Source organism: Lontra canadensis, unplaced genomic scaffold, assembly GCF_010015895.1.
Source record: "Lontra canadensis isolate GAN:19392208 unplaced genomic scaffold, GSC_riverotter_1.0 scaffold28, whole genome shotgun sequence".
NCBI lineage: Eukaryota > Metazoa > Chordata > Mammalia > Carnivora > Mustelidae > Lontra > Lontra canadensis.
The window spans coordinates 10680692-10701375 of record NW_022631022.1 but is presented as its reverse complement, the minus strand read 5'-3'; the positions used below and the strand labels follow the sequence as shown (position 1 = coordinate 10701375).

At 49.2% G+C, this 20684-nt stretch overlaps 1 protein-coding gene across 4 annotated transcripts in view; it reads left to right on the top strand.

Annotated features, from left to right (window-relative positions):
• Nucleotides 1-1957: 1957 nt before the first annotated feature.
• The window catches only part of MYZAP (myocardial zonula adherens protein), an 87732-nt gene continuing 69005 nt past the window's right edge, over nucleotides 1958-20684 (top strand). For 2 of the 4 annotated variants that reach the window (XM_032864856.1, XM_032864857.1), the window contains exons 1-2: nucleotides 2027-2101; nucleotides 13058-13144. In XM_032864856.1, the coding sequence (XP_032720747.1) occupies nucleotides 2027-2101; nucleotides 13058-13144 (162 nt within the window). Of the gene's footprint in view, nucleotides 2102-13057; nucleotides 13145-20684 lie in introns of all 4 variants that reach the window. The other 2 variants (XM_032864855.1, XM_032864854.1) reach the window with 2 other exon arrangements.

Below are 20684 nucleotides of genomic sequence, written 5' to 3'. Positions count from 1 at the left end.
CTTGGGAGGTTGCCATCGTGGAAATAAACATTGATGATGCCAGGCTATTCTGACTCTGTCTGAAGGGCAGCCCATTTCCTTTCTCCTTAGGGCAACATAACAAAACAAAACAAAACTTAACAGAGCTCCTTTCTGCTGAGATAACCAGGCAGATATTTCTAACCTGTATTGGCTTTCAATGGCCACATTTTGACCACCGTCACTACTTATTGAAAAGCAGACCCAGCTTTCAGTTTTATAAAACTCTCTGAGGATGATGGGGCTGCGTGGAAGTAGGATACAAAGAGACCTATTGTGAAGGGTAGGGGATGAGAGGGTGGTCCAAAGGCAGCAGACTGGAAGTTAGAACACTCCAGATTTAGCTCCAGTCTATTCACCAGTTAACCTGATGTCCCTGCGCCTCATTTGCAAAATAGGGACAGTGACAGTATCTGTCTGTTGGGATCATGGTGAGAATTGGATGAGAAAATGCATACAGAGCATGGAGAACGCAGGCCCAGGGGTGGTGGTGATGACAGCAGGTGAGGTGACTTTGGGACCGTTGCTTAGAAACTCTGGCCTCAGTTTCCTCATCTGTGGAATGATGGAGTCCCGCAGGAGCATTCGGGAATCTGCGCGGCCTCAGTTTTTTGAGTATCTTTCATGTTAGTGCTACACTGGGGGTTCAGAGAAGGGCAAGGCCTGGCCCTCACCCTCTGGAAGCTGGCCTCTGGGGAAGGGGACACACACACACACAACTCTAATGGAAGACAAGTTGCCAAAGAGCTGCTAGGTTCATGAGTGTGAGTGTTCAGGGCAAGTGGGCCCTGGAGAGCTTGATGGGGAGGCAGTGTTGGACCCGGGCTTTGAAGAGTGAGTAGAGAGAGATTGTCTTTCCCTGCTGAAAGACACATTATCTTCAGGATAATGGTTCAACCCTTAAGCTGAGTCTACCAGGCTCTTCGTGACCTGGCTCAGCCTCCTTCTGCTGCTTCTCCGTTTGCCCCCATCAGGGCCCCTCACACTGTGATAGTTTAAGGACCTAAAAAATACACCACACCTTCTCTTGCCTGGTGCCCATCTTTGCATATGCCAGTTCCTTTGGTCTGTAACCCTTGCCTCCCTCTGCTGGGGGAGGGGTGCAGCAGAGCCGTGGGATCCGACCCTGCGGTCTAGCCTAGCTTTGCCCCTGCCAGCTGGTGAGGCTTCTGCTGTGTTACTCAATCTCTGGGTGGGTGAGTGTCCTCATCTGCAAAATGGGGATACGGGAAAATAATAGTGCTTGCCTCAGAGGGTGGTTGCAAGGATTAAATGAGTTATATATGCAAAGTACTTGCCGGCTGGGACCACAGTAATCACTGAATAAATATGAGCAGTTGTGTAAACATTCTGCGCCTGGCTGGCTCCTGCCAGGTGTTAGCTCCTTCAGGTGTTAGCTTCGTCACCACCTCCCTGCACGGGACAGCTCCCAGGAGCCTGTTGCATGCTCCTGTTGGTATCTCCTCTTCTACCAAAGTACCAACACCTGTCGCCCCTAGGTATCCCGACCAGATTGCAAACATCATGAGGACAGACAGCGCCAGTAGATTGATTTGGTGCTGGAAGAGACACAGTAAATAATGAATGACATCTCTGAGGGTTCCAGAGATGCGGCTCCTGGGGGGTTGGCGGTGGGCCACTGAGTACCGTGAGGATGAACAGGCAGGGGACCTTGACACCGCAAGCAAGAGACAGAGCCTGGGCGTCCAGAGTATCTAGGGCTCCCGCTTGCCCCGGGAGGGACCCCGGGCGGGCACTGCGCCACGGGCAGAAGACAGCGCTCCACTCGGGCCGGGTCTGCGCCGGGGGGAAGAAAATGCAGCCGGACGGGTCTGGCGAGCGCGCTGGGGCCCCGCCCCCGGCCCCGCCCCGCCGCCGCCGGAGGTGCTACCAGCCCGCACCGCCCCCTCGGTCCCAGCCTGCACCGCCCCCGCGCCGGGCGGGCTCCGCGCGCTTATTCGGCCGGGGGCAGAGCCGCTGCGGGCCAGCCGCCGGCCGCTGCTGCGGGATGCTGCGCTCCACGTCCACCGTCACCTTGCTCTCGGGCGGCGGCGCCAGGGCACCCGGGGCGCCCAGCAGGAGGGTGAGTAACCAGGAGCGACTGCCGCCGCCGTCCCACTTCCCCAACCCGGCCAGGACCCTAGCGGGGTCAGGCGTTGGGGACGCGCGGGAGCCAGTTCCCTATTACCCCCGCTCCTCACCCCCAGCCTTGACCCGCACCCCCACGACTCTGGACTCAACTCTCCCATCCCGTCCCAGCTCCGGCTGTGATCCTCTGGACGGCCAGCCACCGGCTCGTGGGGCTTAAGGGACTTTCTGGATTCCCAGAAATTTCCTTTCCTTCCTGTCTCCTCTCTTAGGCCACGTTAATTGGTGGCACGAGTTTAAAAAGCAAGGGGGAAACATTCTTGCATTTCCTTACTTGAGGCTCAAAGGGAATGAATGTCTTTAACACCCAAACTTGCCTCCTTTCGGCGATTGAACAAAAGGTCACTTGTCCCCACTGGTGATAGAATAACACCGATTCTGGAGTGAGCTTAGCTAAGGTGTGGGCTTCACCTTACAACAGCGAGATCAGCAGCGGAGCCCAGTGGTACGGGAGTTGGGTTTCTGCAAACCGCTTTCTTCCTTCGTTCTGATTTGAATACCAGCACAGGGGCAGCCGAGATAGCCCAGGGAGCCCTGGGCCCCGTCTCCAGGAGGGTTGCACTTTAGAAGCGCTCTGTTTCTCCCACACCTTGGTTGCATTTTTTCTTACCTCTCCAGATGCTCTGTGAAATGATGCTAGGCTCATGCAGGTTGCACCTGTCTGGTTCTGTATCTCTTCCAAGATCAGGCCTCAAAGCGCCCTGCCAGGGGCTGGCCTTGTGGCTGCTTAGTTCATCCCTTTCTCATAGTACTCATGATATTTATCACTTGGTGCCTCTTTTCTGTGGTTGAGACTTCTCTTATATTCCCCAAGTTTTAGCTAAACAGATGCTTAAGTCCAAGTCAGGACCCCCTTTGGCACCCCCAACTTCTAGTCTTGCACACGTGCCTATATGCGTTTCCATACTTCAGACGAGGGACTAGCGGTTACCTTCTGTGCTTTGTTTATCTCTAGAAGAAGGTCATTGTGTTACTCTTGGGTGTGGACCAAGTGATGGATTCTGAGGGGTGTTGTCTGTGTGTGTGTCTGTGTGTGCAGACATGTAGGACTGACAGAACTCTGTTCCTCTGGTTATTAGCTTTGTAAAGCAACATCCCCATCAGGTCCAAGTGGGTTTCCAACCACAGTCCCAGCCTTACTCCAAGACAGGCATTGGCCTTTTTTCTATGGAAATCCTGCTCAGTTGGAACACAGTTGAGATTGAGAAAGAATGAAGTCATTAAAAAGCCAGCCCTGAGCCTGGACAGAGACATATGTGGGACCAGACTGCATGAAAGTGTCAAGGGCCCTTCCAGAAATGGGTGGCTAGATTGGGGGTGGGGGTGGGGGCGCACTGTAGATGGGACTAGCACACTAGATAACCTTTGTGAAGATTGTTTTTCTCAAATGTTTACTCTCAAGTATTTCTTTAGTTGTAAGTGGCACAGTGGACAGACTGTTGAGAAAGCTTTGCCTTTTGATTAAGACAACCAAAATACTTTGGGCTAGAGGGGTCAGGGACCTAAGTCAGACCATGTGGGGCTGTTATGAGCACACAAGTACTGGCACACTTGTTCAGGAAAGAAGATATCTAAAGGTTCTAGGATTCCCTTTAAGATTACCTCTGCTCGTGATCTACAAATACCACAGGTCCTGGCAATATGTGTGTGTGGGGGGGGCATGGTGGGAAGATGTGATCTGTTGATTGATTTTTTTTTTTTAAACATTTATAGATATCCTGGAGGATACAGGGCTAGGCATTGGGATCCACTCTACCCGTGGAGGCAGTCCTTATCACAGACTACCATCGTACAAAGTGATGGTTGTTATACTGGGGTACAGTGTTAACAGAGTTGGGTGAAGATAAAAGGAAGGGTTCTTCCCAAAGCAACTGAGGAAGACCTCTCTCTTCAGGAGCCATTTGAGTTTGGTCTTACAAGGTGAATAGGAGTTCGTGGGATGACTGGTATTGGGATACTGAAAGGAGGAAATGTTACTCATTTTAATGTAAGTCTTGGCATACATTGTATCATAATGGCATATTGAATTTGCAAACACTTATGTTTTTGGTGAAAGAAGAATGGGATATCTTGAAAATAAAATTGTAGACCAAGTAATCATGAAAATTGTTCCTGACGTCGAAAGTAGTTTGTCAGTAAACTCTGTGTCATCCTACCTTTCCTCTTGGATATTGGACAAGTGATGGTCTTGAACAAGAACATGCTAGCCACCATCATAGCAGTTCTGTTTTTATCCAAAGAGCTTACCAAATTAGGGACTGTGGGAGAGCCAGGCTGTGTTGGTCCAGATAGTCAAGCCAGCTAGAGATGGTGGTGACAGCTGACACTGAGCCGGGAGTTTTCTGAGTCAGCCAGCCAGGGTGGTGTAGCCGGACCAGACTATCACAGGTTATCCCCTGTCCCATCGCTGCCACAGACAACTTGTATTTCCTTCTTATCTGAAATCATCTCTCAAAGAAAAAAAAAAAAAACTGGTGGGAAAGTAATTTCTGTCAGCTGATAAGCAAAGAGGCATTTATGGAAGCCAACCAGCAAGGGTTGTGAAAAAAAAAAAATCTACCTTCAAACCAGTTGTGCACTAAAAATAGTTTTATCTCTGGCAACGGCAGGAAGATAGATTGGCTGGAGAATAACCACAGACAGCATGATGCCCTTCGAGAGTGCTGGGAAGACGTTTACAAAAACACTGATATCGCTTCTCGATTTTGAAGGGAGTTTTGCAAACGAACCTTAATCCCACTGAATGAGCCTTTGAAATGAAAGGTCCGCTGTGTGGCCAGGTTGTATGTGTTGAGCAGGGAAGGCACGTGTTGCTTCGTGCAGCCAAATGCTTTTGGTGAAGCTGTTCAGCTGGGGCGGTGAGAGACCGAGATCTGTCAAGGGTTTCCTCCAGCACCAGGCCATCTTGATAATGAGAGATTGTTGGCCGGTGTGATGGGTCGTGACCCCCCAGTGGTTCATAAAAAGAAAAACAAAACAGAAGCAAACCCAAGAAAGGCCACAAGATAGGACTGCCTTGCTGATCTTTCTGTTTGGCAAAGGTGTCTTCTGTCCAAACCCAGCTGGCCTGCTGGTTCTCCCTCCTTAGCTAACACACACTCTCCTAGGACACATTTCTATCTGATTGGCTCAGAATAAAGAATTTTCTTCAGCTGGCCAGTGAATGGGTCACACAGGTATTTACTTCCTTTTCACAGAAACATCTGTGTGTGTAACCTCTGTATCTGTGGGCTCCGAGGAAGGGACGTGGCACTCTGGGGCCTCAGTGTCTGGTGGAAGGAAGCTAGTGGCGGCACCCACCAGGAATGGGTGGGCAGGGGGTCCACTGCCCCCAGAAAACAGGCAGGCTCCTCAGCAGGGCCCCCTGGACCCAGCCCTTGACAGGCCAAGTTGCAAAGTTTTGGAACTGTGGCATCCTCAGGACTTAGCCAAAAAGCCTCTTTCACTTAAGTGTGACAGTTGTAGGTTCAGAAAAAAGTGTCCCAACCTCTGTGCTTTGGTTCACCCAACTTGTTTTGTCAGAGGAAGGATGAACAGACGTTGAGTCTTGGGGGGCTCTTAGGACACTTGATTTCCTCAAGATGGTGAACCCGTGGTGCTTCTGCAGAGGGTATGGAGTGGGATTCTGGACCCTTCCATGTCTTCAGTGTCCTGTGAGAGGGCTGCATACGTGGTCTGTGTCACAGATCACCTGTCCTGAGCATCCATACCTGAGCAAGAACCCCAGATGCCCGAGCTTCTGATCACTTGGAAAAGCCTTTCAGGTCAGCCATCTCAAAAATGGTCTAGTTGTGCTCAAGGAGTTGTGGATCCAGGACTAATGAACCAGAGATCATTTAAAAAGCTTCCATCTGAAATACTTTTGGCCATTACCTGTGTCATGGTCTTCGAGCTTCCGGTGGCCGGCTACCCCAGCAGAAACAGTTCTGATGTTCTCCAGCACACAGAAGAGGGACACAGGGCTATTTCCCTCTGTCTTGCTGTCGCTGAGTGATTATTTCCTAAATTTCAGTCCTATTGCTGACTCTTATTTGTACTTTAAGGCCAGAGTGCCCTTTCTAAAATGCAACTCCCAGTCAGCTGATGACCCCACTTCAGGAGCCCTCCTTGGTCCTACCAGCAACAAGTCCAAATTCCATACTCAAGCATCCAGGCCTTTCTGATCTGGCCTTTGCCTTCCGTGTCCCCCCTCCCACACGTTTCCCAGATAATCCACATTGCTTGCCATCCCCCAAGCTTCCCATGCTGTTCCTCGCCTCTTTCATGCTTCTTTGAGGAGGGGTCCCCTCCTCCAGGGAGCCTGTCTGAATTCGCCTTTTCCGTTTTTCCCTTGAGGCCTGTACACCCGGTTATTGTTTACATCATCTGTGATTTACTACTGAGGAGAGGGGTTAGGGACCCTCCCTCCCCAAGCCTGGTGTAATTGGTGCTTAAAAAGAGAAGGGAGTCACTGGGGTCCTACAGGGGCCATAACTCATGCTGAATCAGCAAACAAGAAACAAGGAAGAGAAACTTGGGATAAAGCCAGCCTGTCACCTCTGGCCCACCTGGGCAGGAAGCAGGTGACAGACAGTCGGGAGTGCTGGTCCAGCTGAAGAGTTTGACAGTTCTGGGAAGGTCTCCAAATAGTTGCTCCATCCTGTTGCACAAGTTGACGTCTCATTCCTTTGGTTAAGTCCGTGGTTCCCAACCCTGGTTATACATAGAATCACTGAGAAGCTTAAAATATCTGTGCCCAGGCCCCACCCCAGACAGTTTAAACAGGAACCTCTGAAAGTAGAGAGTAATACCCGGGTTTTTCAGGAAGCTCCCCAGGTGATTCTGATGTGCAGCCAAGAATTGGAACTACTTCTTGAATCATTGCTGTCTTCTTAGAGCTTTCTTGGAAATACAGACATTCCTGGGACAGTGCTCTGGAAGGTCGCATTGCCTTTGTGGAAGGTCAAGGCGGAGGTGGGAGCAGAGTGGGGAGGGGGTTTCCTAACACACCAGGTCACACTGGTATTTCTGCGCATTCACTGACCTGCGATTTCTCTCTGCATGTTGGCATTCCTGGGCACATTGTGTGCCTGTACAGAAGTGAGCCAGTGAGGACAGACAGGAGAGATCACTGTCCTTATATTTATGAGTTTTGTCCAGAGTCCATCCCAACACAGGAAAGAAGGGCTCAAGAACCCCTTATACCACCTACAAAGAGTCCAAAGCTGTAGATCAGCTCATGCCGCCTGGGCCATATTTGGCCCTCTTGGCTTGTTTTGTATGCCTCTGAGATAAGAATGGCTTTTCCAGTGGCCTGCAAAACCTAAATATTTCCTATCTGGCCCTTTACAGATAAGATCTGCCCCACTCTGATGGAGTGGACCAGGCCTGCGTGTTCAGGACTACAGCGGAGCTAAGAGGTCAACTCCAAGGGGTGTAACTTGCTCCACACAGTCTGACCCACATAGTCCAGAGGCCTTATAGTTGGGCCGAGCAGAGTGTGGTGCCTGTGTTCCAAGCCACAACACAGGAACCGCACCTCCTGTTGTTAGGTGGAACTGGGCAGGAAGCCACCGTCACCGAGTGGACCAGGCCTTAGAGAAATGGAAATGCATGTGGCTAATTTCCTTAGGGAAATACATCTCTGGCAACTCATGAGCATCCCTGCCCCCTCCCTGGGTCATCTTCTCCACCCCTTTTTATTTGATGATACTTTTCTCTTGGGTGAGCCCATGTGGTGAAGCCATGAGCATGATGGTATGTGGCTCCCCAGTTTCTCCTGTCAATGGAGACCAGCCTTCTGCCTCCACAGTGAGGGTGGGCAGAAACAGGGCCCCAGAGGACCTGCCTAGCTCCCGGGTGCCCTGAGTTGCAGACAAGGGCTTGGTTGTGTGATTCTTGTGGAGGAGGCTTGAATAGTATCCGTGCCTCCCTTGATGTCCCTCCCAGGGGGGTTGGTTTGAAGAAAGTAGAAGGCGCTCTGGGGAGTTTCAGATATATTTGCCTTACTGCGTTTTACTTCAACCTAAAAAAGAAACACCTACTGACATGTAATTTACTGAGTAAGTGCCTATTATGTGTTGATACTATACTAAGCCCAAAGGGTGACAAAAGCAATTAAGCATAAAGCTTGCGTGATTTCTTCCCCTATTTCCCAGCCCCCCTTCCATCCATGTTGCAATGCATGGACTGTAATAGGAGGCACCCAGTAACTGCTGTTGGATCACTTAACTCAGATTTGAGTGTTAGTCCCTTCCTGCAAAGAGGTGAATGACTCCTGATTGTCTTCTACTAGAGACCTTGCTTCTCCATCAGGCCTTTCTTTGTAGCTTGTTAGAGTTTGGCCCTTACCTGTCTGTTTTCCTTCCCCACTCTAGTGTAGGTTGTAGACCTGCTTAATGTTCTCAGAACATTCTCACATCTGTGCCTTTGGCCTGGAGCAAATGCCTTGCCTCATAGTTGTTTGCTTTTGTGATGATGGATTCTCCAAACCTCAATGAACCGCAAAGTCCTTCCTGTCTTTCTATACCCAGCTCAGATGTCCTCTCTAGGAGCTTTTGATATACTCCCACCTCCGATTAAGACCGTTGTTCCTTTTATATTCCTACTCCTTTGTAAGGAAGTGCAATTCCACCAAGCCTTAACCACCAGGTTCCCCTGCCTCTCAGGACCTTTACTGGTAATGTTAAGTGTTCCTATGTGTCTTGTTTGGGTGTGTTTTTGGATGCTGAGCTCTTGGGAACATGGCTGTTTCTTTTTCATCTTGGTACTCTCATTGCCCTTAATAGTATTTTATAAGAAGTGGGTGTTCCATAACCTAATGATGAAATATACTGAGTCCACCTTCCTGCTTTTGATTCACTGCAACAGACCATTGCTTGTAGGGACAACTAATCCAGTAGCTGTGGTGTTCAGGGTAAGAAAGATTTAGTTCTTCTCATTGTTCAGAACATAGGGCTGAGCCAGCTACTGTGGGAGTCCTGGGAATAAAGGACCCTGCCCTTCTCAGGTACTGCCCAGCCTCGGCTGCTCTGGGGATCATATATCAGAGTTTAAGGAAACCATAAAGATCAGCATCATAAAATGCTAAGGGAGATAAGCAACCCTACGTTGATCTTACTCAGGGGGAAATTTTCCCATGGGGAGATTGCCTGAAAATGAATGAATAAAGGGAGGTAAACTACACCAGGTCAACCTAGTGGGTTCCTTCAAAGGTTACTTAGTGCTTCTGTTGAGGAATTCAGGATATTTTCTAGACCTCTGGGTGGTTCTCTTTGATGCTCATGAGGCACTCCTGTGGATCTAGGAAAGCTTGATCTGTCTCTCTCTTTTCTAGATACAGTGTCTCTCAATCTTTATTATTGCTATCACTGCTATTATTTTTAATTAAAAAATTTACACCTACTTGGAAGAGTTGGACTCAATGTGGGAATCCCACTTTACATGGACAACCGTCACCACCATCCATTGGTTGTGTTTCCTTCAAGTTTTTTTTTCCCATAAATCTATGCAAATTATCAGAGTGTATTTAAAAAACAAAAATGGGATGATTATTCACATTTTTCCCTGTAATTTCCTTTTTTTTTTTTTCCACATGACAACACATTTGACCATCTTAGGAAGGCGTTTGATTTTCTTCCATGCTGGGTTTCCACTGTGTCTGTGCAGTCCGTCCGTCAGCGGGTCAGTACTGATGAGAGAGTGCTGGCCCCACGTGTAGCCCGTGCCTTACAGCACCTCTAAGGACAAGAGTAAACATTGAACACAGGGGCTGGCTCTGACCTCAAGAACCCACTACCATTGCCAGATAGCTTTGAAGTCAAATGTGTGATTTTACAGGTTCCTTTTAGGTTCGTTCATTATCTCTCACCAGGGAAAACTGATGGCTTAAGGGAAATACATTCTATTTCTTGTAGGGCTTTGTCATCCCCCAGGGTACACCTGACTTAGTGTTGAGTGCTGCGGGAAGTATGCTGAGGTATAGCAGGGTTCTGGGTGGACAGATCAAGAATTGTCTCACACAGGGGAGGGAAACAGTACACTTTTGGGTGATTGGACCAGTGGAGTCCCTTCTGGGCTTTGTGCCCTCTTCAGTCTTTATTCTGAAAGTTACATTAGGGACCAGTCACCCTCCAAAAAGGTATCACTTACAGTAGATCCATGACCAAATCGTTGTTTCATGAAAGGCATAACCGTAAAGCCAAATGGGACTGTTTCTTTTTGGAACTTACAGGATGATGGTTGCATCTAGATAATAATACAAATATCTCATACCAATAGAGGCTTCCTATGTAGCAATTTACCCTTTATCTGCATTTTCACTTGAGATTCAAAGAGATTGAAGAGCTTGCCCATAGATAGCCAGCCCAGCCAGGAGGCATTGATACCTGTAGGTGTGGGCACTTGTGCAAGCGTGTGCGTGTATTTACCCTTGTGTATGTGTACACACATGTGCGTCTGGAGTGGGGTGCAGGAGGAGAGCACTTCCTTTTCTCTGCAAAACAGTGCTGCGGATTAGATCAGCCTATCACAGAAGATTATTGACCGTCACAGACTTGGGTTGCCTACCTGCTGTGAGTCCCACTTTGGTGTTTGTGCAAATGCCAGCTCATTTCGACCAGTCCAGGTGGCTCCAAGTCAGGGGTTTGCCTTCCCCTGGAGGAAACCTGATTCCCCGTCTGTGCTCTTGGCTGTCAGTGAAGAGAACTGCCTCCTGGCTGGAATGGGTGGGTTGTCCCTGGCCAACAAGACTAGCAGTGAGTTTCGAAGGGTTCAGTGCAAAGTTGGCCACATCAGGGGCGGTGAGCGCTTTGGGGTCCCTGGGGGATGCAGCTTGCCCAGCAGAGAGTGAGGATGGAGAATAATTATGAAACCAAGTCATTTAGTTGAAGGAGCTGGGTTTTTTAAATCCGGAGGAGAAGAGGTTCAGAGGGAAGGAGGCCAGTGTAAAGGAAAGGGAATTCTGTTGCCATCTCTGAGGGCAACCCCGGGTCCCTTAGATAGGAGTTCTGTGGGAAGATGCAGTTCATCATCAGGAAGTTGGCGACACCGGGGAGCAAAATGGGATGTCTTGAAGGGAGGTGACAGTGTATATGGAAGTGCTAACACGTGTCCCACGTGGGCGCTCTTACCTGTAGATGGAAGATGCTATCCTTAGTCTCAGCATTCACCTGCCAGGTACATGGGTGCATGTGGGGGTTCCTTTCTAGGCTGGCAAAGATCCTTACAGTCCCATCCCATTCTAGGTGTCTAGGCTGCAGGGTAGTTCTGCTCAGAGGCCGCCCTCTGGACCCATGCAGACCCGAGACCCTGCAAACACGGTTGGGGCTATATTTATCTGCGAGTGCTGCTGTAAGAAGTACTGCCAACCACAGGGCTCAAACAACAGACATCTATTATCCCATAGTTTTGGAGCTGGAAGTCGAAAATCAAGGTGTTGACAGGGTTGGCTCCTTTGAGGGCTGTATGGGAGGGAGCCGTTCCAGGCTTCTCTCTCTAGCATGTTCCCGTGGTGGTGGTCTTCCTACATGTGTGTCTTTCTTCAGATTCCCCTTTTTATAAGGATATTAGTCATTTTGAATTAGGCCACCCCTAATGACTTCATTTCAACTGGATAACCTCTGTAAAGAGCCTGTTTCTGAGTAGGGTCACATTCTGAGTTACTGGAGGTAAGGCTCCAACACAGGAATTTTGGGGGGACACAATGCGGTCTATAACAGGGACAAGCAGCACTCCCGTGAGCCAGGCCCACATGGTTGTGGGCTGGGTACTCTGCATGCTGCTGGGACCCTTTTTGGGCTTTTCCAGTGGCCCGATCCCTTCTCCCTGGGAAGTCAGAGCAGGACCGGGCTGTGACATTAGGGTGAGGTAGACATATGCGGCATTAAGTACAGTCTTGTTGGGCAGACATCGCCACCATTCATCTGCAGAACGTTTGTATCTTCTCAGACTGAAACTCCATATGCGTTGAATAATAACTCTCCATTCCTCTGTGTTCCCAACCCGTAGCAATTACCATCCTGCTCTCTGTCCCCGTGCATTTGACAATTTGAGGTAGCTCAGATACATGGAGCCCTACGATATTGGTCTTTGTATGATTGGCTTCTTTCATGAACCATAACGTCCTTAAGGTTCATCCATGTTACAGTGTGTGAGAATTTCCTTCCTTTTTAAGGCCAGATAACATTCCATTCTACGTAGATACCACGGTTTATTTATCCGTTCAGCCACTGATGGACATTGGTGTTGTTTCCACCTTTGGGCTGTCGTGCCTAATGCTGCTATGAACACGAGGGTACGGACTTTTAAAAACTTTGTGCTTAGGTGTATTTATGTCTGTTGGAGAAAGATCTGACAGGAGCCCCGGAGAAAGCACCTTTACAGCCCAGACACCCGGTGCATATTTTGACCTTTGCATGTGAACTATGACCATTCTGTACGTGTTGTTACGGAACCTGAGCCTTTCAAAAAAAAAAAAATGTTTGAGGGGAACCTTGATGGCTCAGCCATTAGGCGTCTGCCTTCAGCTCAGGTCATGATCCCAAAGTCCTGGGATTGAGTACTGCATGGGGCTCCCTGCTCAGCGGGAAGCCTGCTTCTCCCTCTCCACTCCACCTGCTTGTGTCCTCTCTCTCGCTATGTCTCCACCTGTCAAATAAATAAATAAAATCTTTAAAAAAATGTTTGAATGCAATGAAATTACTTGGTAATGTCCTTGTTTTGAGGATCAGGGTGGTGAGTGCCCCATATGGGCCAGGCAAAGGCTGGTCTTAGACTCAGGTTCCCCTGTGGGGTTGGTGACATCACCTCCTTGCTCAGCAAGGGGAACAGGCTCTGGGAAGCACCAGGTCACTCAGCAATTTCTGCCTCAAAGGCGGGTTCATAACTGGCTTCTCCTCTGCGTCTCTCTTAGGCAAATGTCTGCAGACTGCGGCTGACCATCCCCCCCGAGAGTCCAGCCTCAGAGCCAGGTGAAAGGAAGACTGAAAGAAAAGAACAAGTAAGCTGTCTCTGAGGCAAAGCTCTGACAAGTTCTCATCTTTGCACTCCTTTTATTTTAACCCTGGCCCCCGCCCTCCCTCCATCCAGGCTATTCACAGAGTCTGAATGTCAGCGACTCTGCTGATGAAAAGGCCCTCTCGACCTTGCCACCCCATCTTCCATCTTCCCAGACGTCAGACCGCCCTGCCTGACTGGCCCTGCCAGCCTCCTGCCCCTGCTCTTGTTTCTTGGTGAACACTGGCTCTGGGAGGCCTCGAAGCTGTCGGGACACTGGGCTTAGTGACGGGTGCCATGGCAGGGAACGGGTTTCTCCTGAAAAAGCCCAGTCCTGTGGAGTCAAAGGGCCCTTTGTAAGCTGCCCGCAGCCGAGCCTTTCTCAGCAGCTGGAGGCGGAAGCCCGGCTCACAGCGAAGGCCTCTGGGAGAGGCTGGGCCCGGCAGGCAGCCTGGGCACGGGGCAAGGGCACTTGGCTGGAGGGCAGAGGAGGTCAGCAGAGATTTTTGTGCTAAGCACTGGGTTGTGAAGATAAGTCTGACCTTGTCCTTGTCTTAGAGGAGCTCGAAGTTCTTCAGGTGAGACAGACCAATGAGCAATGTAGACTTGCTAGTTCAAGTGTTTGGATCCGGAAGGGCAAGGAGGGCTCTGGGAACACGGGGAATGGAACAGCTGACTGCCAGGGGTGACACCGAAGCAGAGGCCCAAAGGCTTTGTAGGAGGTGCCGCTTGCCTCTAGGCCTCTTTTTTTTTTTTTTTTTTTTTAAGATTTTATTTATTCATTTGACAGAGATCACAAGTAGGCAGAGAGGCAGGCAGAGAGAGAGGAGGAAGCAGGCTCCCTGCCAGGCAGAGAGCCCGATGCGGGACTCAATCCCAGGACCCTGGGAGCATGACCTGAGCTGAAGGCAGAGGCTTTAACCCACTGAGCCACCCAGGTGCCCCTCGTCTCTAGGCCTCTTGTCCCAGGCAGGCCATTTTTCTCATTTGCAGATGGTTACGGGACACCTCATGGATTCCAGGCACTATGTGTATGAGCGGAGTGTGCTGTTGCTACACCGTAGGTACAGTAGCGAACAGAGCAGTGAGCAAGAAGTGCCTGTCAACTCACGGAACTTACCTCCTAGTCAGGGGGAGAAGGAGAATTAAATAATCATATTTTAATTTATTTTTTAGAAAAAATTTTATTTATTTGACAGAGTGAGAGAAAGCACAAGCGGGGGAAGGGCAGAGGCAGAGGGCAAAGCTTCTTGCTCCCTGCTAAGCAAGGAGCCTAATATGGGGCTTGATCCCAAGACTGTGGGAGCGTGACTAGAGCTGAAGGCAGATGCTTAACTGAGCCACCTAAGTGCCCCTAAAAAATCATATTTTATAGAATTTGGAGGGTAATGAGTGCTGTTGGAGACAAAGCAAGTGAAGGGGAGAAGTGCATTGGGGGGTAGGTGGTAATTTTTCCTGTATATATATTTTGTGTAAGCATAAAACAATAAAATGATATACGGTCATAGAAGTTTTATAAGTAGAATCATGAGACAGTGACAAGCCTTCCTATGGAGGTGACCACGAGTGCAGCCCCCTGTAAAAAAGGAAGCTCCCCTTTGAGTGGTACATGGTTGATAAAATCCTTAAATTTACTGTTGGTCTTTGTCTCTCCTCTCCTTCTCTTGTGCCCTTCTTCTTCACATTTTCTACTAAGGACAGAGCTCTTTGTAGTAATTCAAATGATGAGTGACAGGGGAAGGAGGAAGCAGGCAGGGAGAATGAGGTTAGGACTAGAACCAGGCTGTGAGAAAATGACATAACTTACCTGCTTAAAGAGAAAGAATGAGTCCCAAAAAATGGCTCCAGGTGGGAGCAAGGCGAGTCCAGAGCTAGCCTGTGACATCCCGTGCCGGAGAACAAGGTGGACACTCACACAGCGGGGGTCATAGCAAAGGACCCAGAAGCCAGTTTGAAGGGGGTCGCACTGCACTGGCAAAATTGGAATAATGTGAATATTAAAAAGTAATGACAGGAATATGTTTGGACACATTGCATAATTTAAAAAAAGATTCATGAGTGTATAATAATCATCAGAGATTTAAAAAGGGCAAGCTGTTTCATAGAACTTTGGCTGATAAATTTCGAGAATCTCTCTTTAGTAACCCACGGGTCAGTTCACTAGTGGATGCCAAGGCTAGCTGGTGGGGGTGGCTGTGGGACAGTATTTTCACATGCTCCCAGAATATCCCCTCATAGGTTACCTCCTGGCTCCATAGGCAAAATGGTGCCATCTGGTAGCCAGCATTTCAGCCAAAGCTCCCATCTAGCTTTCCCAGGAAGGAGGCAGCCTGATCAGTGGGCTTCCATGGTGACGCAGTCAAGGAGTGGACAGTATCCCCTATGAGATACTCATGCCAGACTTGTTCAGCTACATCGAAAAATAAGGAAACAAAGAAACCCCACATGTAGGACATTCTGCAAAAACAGCTGGCCAAAAGGAGACTAAAGAGAGTTAATGTCAAATATAATGAGTGAACCTTGGTTAGATCCGGGATCAAAAAAAAAAATCAGTTGAAGTCATATTGGCATAATTACACGGTTTTGAATCTGAACCACGTATTCAATATTATTGAATAACTGTTAACTTTTCTTACTTGTGATAATGGTACTTTGAACTATTTTCTCAGCCTGTGTGTAGCTTTGAATATTCTCCAAAGAAAAAGTTTGGGGGTAAAAGCTCATCCCCAGAATCACCCAGCCAGACACTTGTTGTTGACTAGATGCGGGGGGTGCTCTGCCGCTGGGGGGGGGGGGGGGGGGGGTTGTCCCTTCTGCCCTCTCTGCCACCTTTTCTGTCCCTTTTAGGGAACTGGACCTGAGCTGTGTGCAGGGCCTCATGGACTGCTTAACACATGAGGAATGAGAAGGGGCACTTGTTGAGGAAGCGTCCCAGGCTGGAGGGTGTGAAGGACAAGGCCATAATGGCTAGCCCCACCAGCCTGACAGGGGAAGTGGGGAGTCTGGTGTGTCGGAGTCAGACCCGGGCAGATGTCTGTGAATGGTCTCTGCCGCTGTGAGGTGCCGCTGAGAGGAACCCGATGTTCCCGAGGAAAGCAGGCATGTGTTCCACACCAAGCGGGAGTTGGTAGCCAAGTCCTATACTTTGATTTGCCCATTTAGTCTGAAACCGTGCTTTTCTACCTTTTCAAAGTGATAGGACCCTCTTTTATTTTTTTAATCCGAATATTATCACAAGCCTTCCTATGTAAACCAGAAAAAAAGCCAGAGCCCCCCCCCCCGCCCCCGCATAACATTTCCCCCCCTCGGGGCTGAGAGGAGCAGCAGGGAGGAGCTGTCGGGGCAGAGCTTGCACCAGGAGGCCTCTACCCCTGCTGGGTGGACCTGGGGTGCAGCCACGCGCCCTTCTGTGATGCGTCGGTGACTCACTGTGAAAGAATCGGGGTAGAGTGGAGGACGAGGGTGGGGCTGGCTGTTTCCCCAGGACTGAAGTCCTTGGGTGGCGGTTGCACCAGAAGGTACTGGTGGTGGCTGTGAGGCTGTCCTGAGTGACTTTGCCACCATGTCCTAGGCAGTGTTTGAGTCACTGGGGTCAGGGGTCAGGCACGGGCAAGGAGGCCCTGAAAGTGACACGGGATTCACCTCCACCATGCTTGTCCCTCCCTGGGATGTGGTGGCCCACAAAACTGCAGGGCGCCAAGAACTCCAGACGGCCCCCCTGTGGGACAACTTGGGTTTCTGGGAGGGGCCAGGGGCGTGCAAAGGCTGGGATTCGAAGTTGGCATGGATGGGGAAGTGGGGAGACGGGAAAGGCCTGACTGACGTCCGATGAGGCAGAACCTGTAGGACATTATCTAGGATCCTGTTTGAGCTGCAGCTGAAGGAGGGCAGGCTGGGGCCTTATTCTCTGACGCCATTGTGGGTGATGTTTACTGTGTTTCAAGCCCCTGGGATTCCATGGGGACAGCTGGTCACACACACATGCCCCTGCCCGTTGGGCCAAAATCACTACAGAGGAAGCCCTTACCAGGGAGGGCTGTAGCGCCTGGCGGATTTTGCCCAGCTTCATGACAGAGTGTTTGGAGAATCCTGGAGGCAGTCACCTCAGAGACGTCTTTTTCTGGAGTCCCAGTTCCAGGGGTGTGTCCGGGGTGGCTTCCTGTTCCTTCCTGCTACTTTTAGTCCTCTTCTAGAAGGTACCCACTGTCCCATGACTGCCTTTTGCAGGCCCCAGATGAGCTCTGAAACAGTTTCTCTGCTACTCAGTTTCCTTCTCTTTAAAGGAAGCATAGTAATGCCTGGGTGCGAAGAGTAAGGAGCTTCCTGTATGAAAAGACCCACCAAAGTGGCATGTGATATTGCTTAAAGAGGACCAGTCTCAGCCTTTCGAATGCCAAGCACAGTGACACTTCTTTGCTCTTCTCCCTTAGGCCCTCTGGAAGTTACTCCCCTTCTGGAAACTGCCTGTCCCGCATCTTCCTCTTGGGCTGTGTCCATGGTGTCTTTGTTTGATGTCCTTATGTCCTTCTCTGTAAATCTGAGCATCCCTCTGCCCATGTCCTCAGTCCTTGCTTCCTCGCTCTGCAGACCTTACCTCCCAGAGCTCCTTCTTTCCTGGCTGGGAGCCAGCCTCTCTGGGGAGATGCTCACCCTACCCGTCAGCTCTGCCCTCCTGACCTGTCCTGCTGGTGGCCGGGACAGTTTGCCAAGTCCTCTACGTGGGGTATTTTAAAAATACAGGTATCTCATCAGTGCATTACCATTATTTTGGTATTTAAAAATATGTATCTGGATCCTTTATAGGAACAGACATACCCAGAAAGGTTTAGGCTGCATGACAGTTTGGAATGGAATGTAGGTAATGGCATTTAGGAAATGTTCCGACCCTATGCTCTCTGTGTGAGCCTCCAGAGGCATCTCTCATGCCCATTGCCCAATGACCAGTGAGAAAGTATGTTTTCTTGCATTTGTTATTCGTAGGTATTTTACTCAGAGCCATTTGCAATGGGTGATGTCTTTTTATTTTGTCTCCCAGAGCCCAGCTCCCTGCCTTGCACATAGCAGATGCTTCAAGAATGACTTTTGAGATATATATAGATATAGATATTTAAATCTATATGTTTGTTTTGTTTTAAGTTTCTTAGGGCTGCCATTGCAGAGTACCATGAACTGCATGGCTTAACCAACAGAAATGTATTGGCTTGCAGTTTTGGAGGTTAGAAGTCTGGGGTCAAAGTGTCAGTCAGCAAGGCCATGCTCTCTCTGAAGGCTCTAAAAGAATTCTTCCTTGCTTCTTCCAGCTGCTGGTGGCTCTGGCAGTCTTTGGTGTATGGCTGCCTCACCCTAGTCTTTGCATGATGTTCTCCCAATATGTGTGTGTGTATCCAAATTTTCTCCTTTTTATGAGAGTACCCATTATACTGGATTAGGGCTCTCTCAAATGACCTCATTCTAATTTGCCCTCTCTCCAAATAAGGTCAAATTTGGAGGTAACAGAGGTTAGGACTCCAACATATCTCTTTTTTGTAGGACACAGTTCAGCCCAAAACAAGTTTCTTTGAGAATGTTATCTAAAGGTGCCTGGGTGGCTCAATGGGTTAAAGCCTCTGCCTTCGGCTCGGGTCATGATCCCAGGGTCCTGGGATATCAGGCTCTCTGCTCTGCAGGGAGCCTGCTTCCTCCTCTCTCTCTCTGCTTGCCTCTCTGCCTACTTGTAATCTCTGCCTGTCAAATAAATAAAATCTTAAAAAAAAAAAAAGAATGTTATCTAAAATTATAGTAACAACTCAAATAATTTAGCTGTGGGCTTTTGTTTATATATTAAAAATTGTTAAAAATATGGGAGAGGAAATGTTCTTAGTTTGTGGGTACACATTTCATACTGAGGAGTTGATAAATATGGACTAGAATGTTTATAAAATTGTTGAACATTAAAATTCAAATTGGTGTACATAATGGTGAAATTAACCCCCATCATTTTCAAAGAATTTCGTGAATGTATGTATCCATTCCTATGCAAACCTGTATGTAGTGTATTCTTGGACACACACAACACACAGAGCAGCAAGAGAACTCACACCAGCTATTACAGATTTATCAGCTAAATCAGGGTCTCACTGCATACTTGAATTTTAGTGAGCCCGACTTGAGCTCTGCTGATTGAGTCTGTGGGATGGTGAAGTCTTGTGCAAAGCAACAAAGTAATTTGAGGCAGATGATATTGTCTTTTTTAAGATTTTGTTTATTTCACAGAACACAAGCTGGGGGGTGGGGAGCAGCAGGCAGAGGCAGAAGGAGAAGCAGGCTCCCTGATGAGCAAAGAGCCTGATGTGGGGCTTGATCCCAGGACCCTGAGATCATGACCTGAGCTGAAGGCAGACAGTTAAGCCACTGCGCCACCCAGGCACTCCAAAGCAGGTGGTATTTTCAGTAGCTGTTAACATTGCACCACTGTAGATGTCCGTTAGTGACCTGTGTTTTTACAGAAATGGTCTCTCTTTAGATCCTTAAGAATTCCAGTGAGGGAGAGCAAGTACGTGTGTATGTATGTATGCAAAGTCTAGAACTTTCATAGCCCAGTATGTTTCAAAGGAGCAAACCCTTGCTTTACAGTCCCCTTTCCCTTTAAAGCCCTAGATGAGTAAGCGTGCTGAGTCCTCGTCCTTGGTGTGACTGTTTATACAACAGCAATGGCTGTTCCCAGGGGAGGGAGTGTGCTGCCAGGATTCAGATTGGCGCTGGTGCCGCCCTGATGGTGTGCGGGACTCCATGTGCCTCTCAGAGATAGCAGCCCCTGGAGCATGGGAAGAAGCCTGAGTCCTGGTTCTGGTTCCCTCACCCGGCACCATAGAGGTCGGGCCAGACAGGGCATCTCTGGGCCTCCATTTCCTCTCTAGTAAATGTAGGTATTAGCCTGGAGGCAGCGTTTTTCCAAATCTCTTTAGCTGTCGAACTCCGTATTCAGCTGAATATGTAGGGAAGTCCCTCAGTAAAAGAGGGAAAGCCTAGGGGCTGTGGTTTCCAGCAAGCCCAGGGCTGTGCCACCTGCTCCAGCAGTCTCTCCTTTCCACTCTCCACCCACCGCCCCTGGCCCCAGCCTTATCAGACACCAAGGATGGCTGGGGTACCGTTTACAAACACACTGGACCACACAGCTCTTTTCCATTTTTTGACCTCCTGAGATTGTGATTTCGCCCTAGGAAGAGCAGCAAGGCCAGTTGAGGGGTGAACATCTCACTGTCCTGGCCAGTTTGATGGCTGTGATGCAAAGAGCAAAAGGACCCAAGAAGAGAGAGGCAGACAGAAGCCTCCCGACAAATGCATAGACTCTAGCAGGACCCCAGATACTCAGAAATGGAAAGCCCCCACCTCTAATAATGTCTCCTGGTAGCCCCAGCAGCATGCACAGGGTTTTACATATATTATGCTGTGTATTTCCAGAACGACCCTCTGAGGTGGGTGGTTTTCTCCCCATTCGTCCAGTTCAGGACGCTGAAGCTCCGTACGGTGAGTAACTTGCACAAGGCCATGCAGCTGGTACTCTG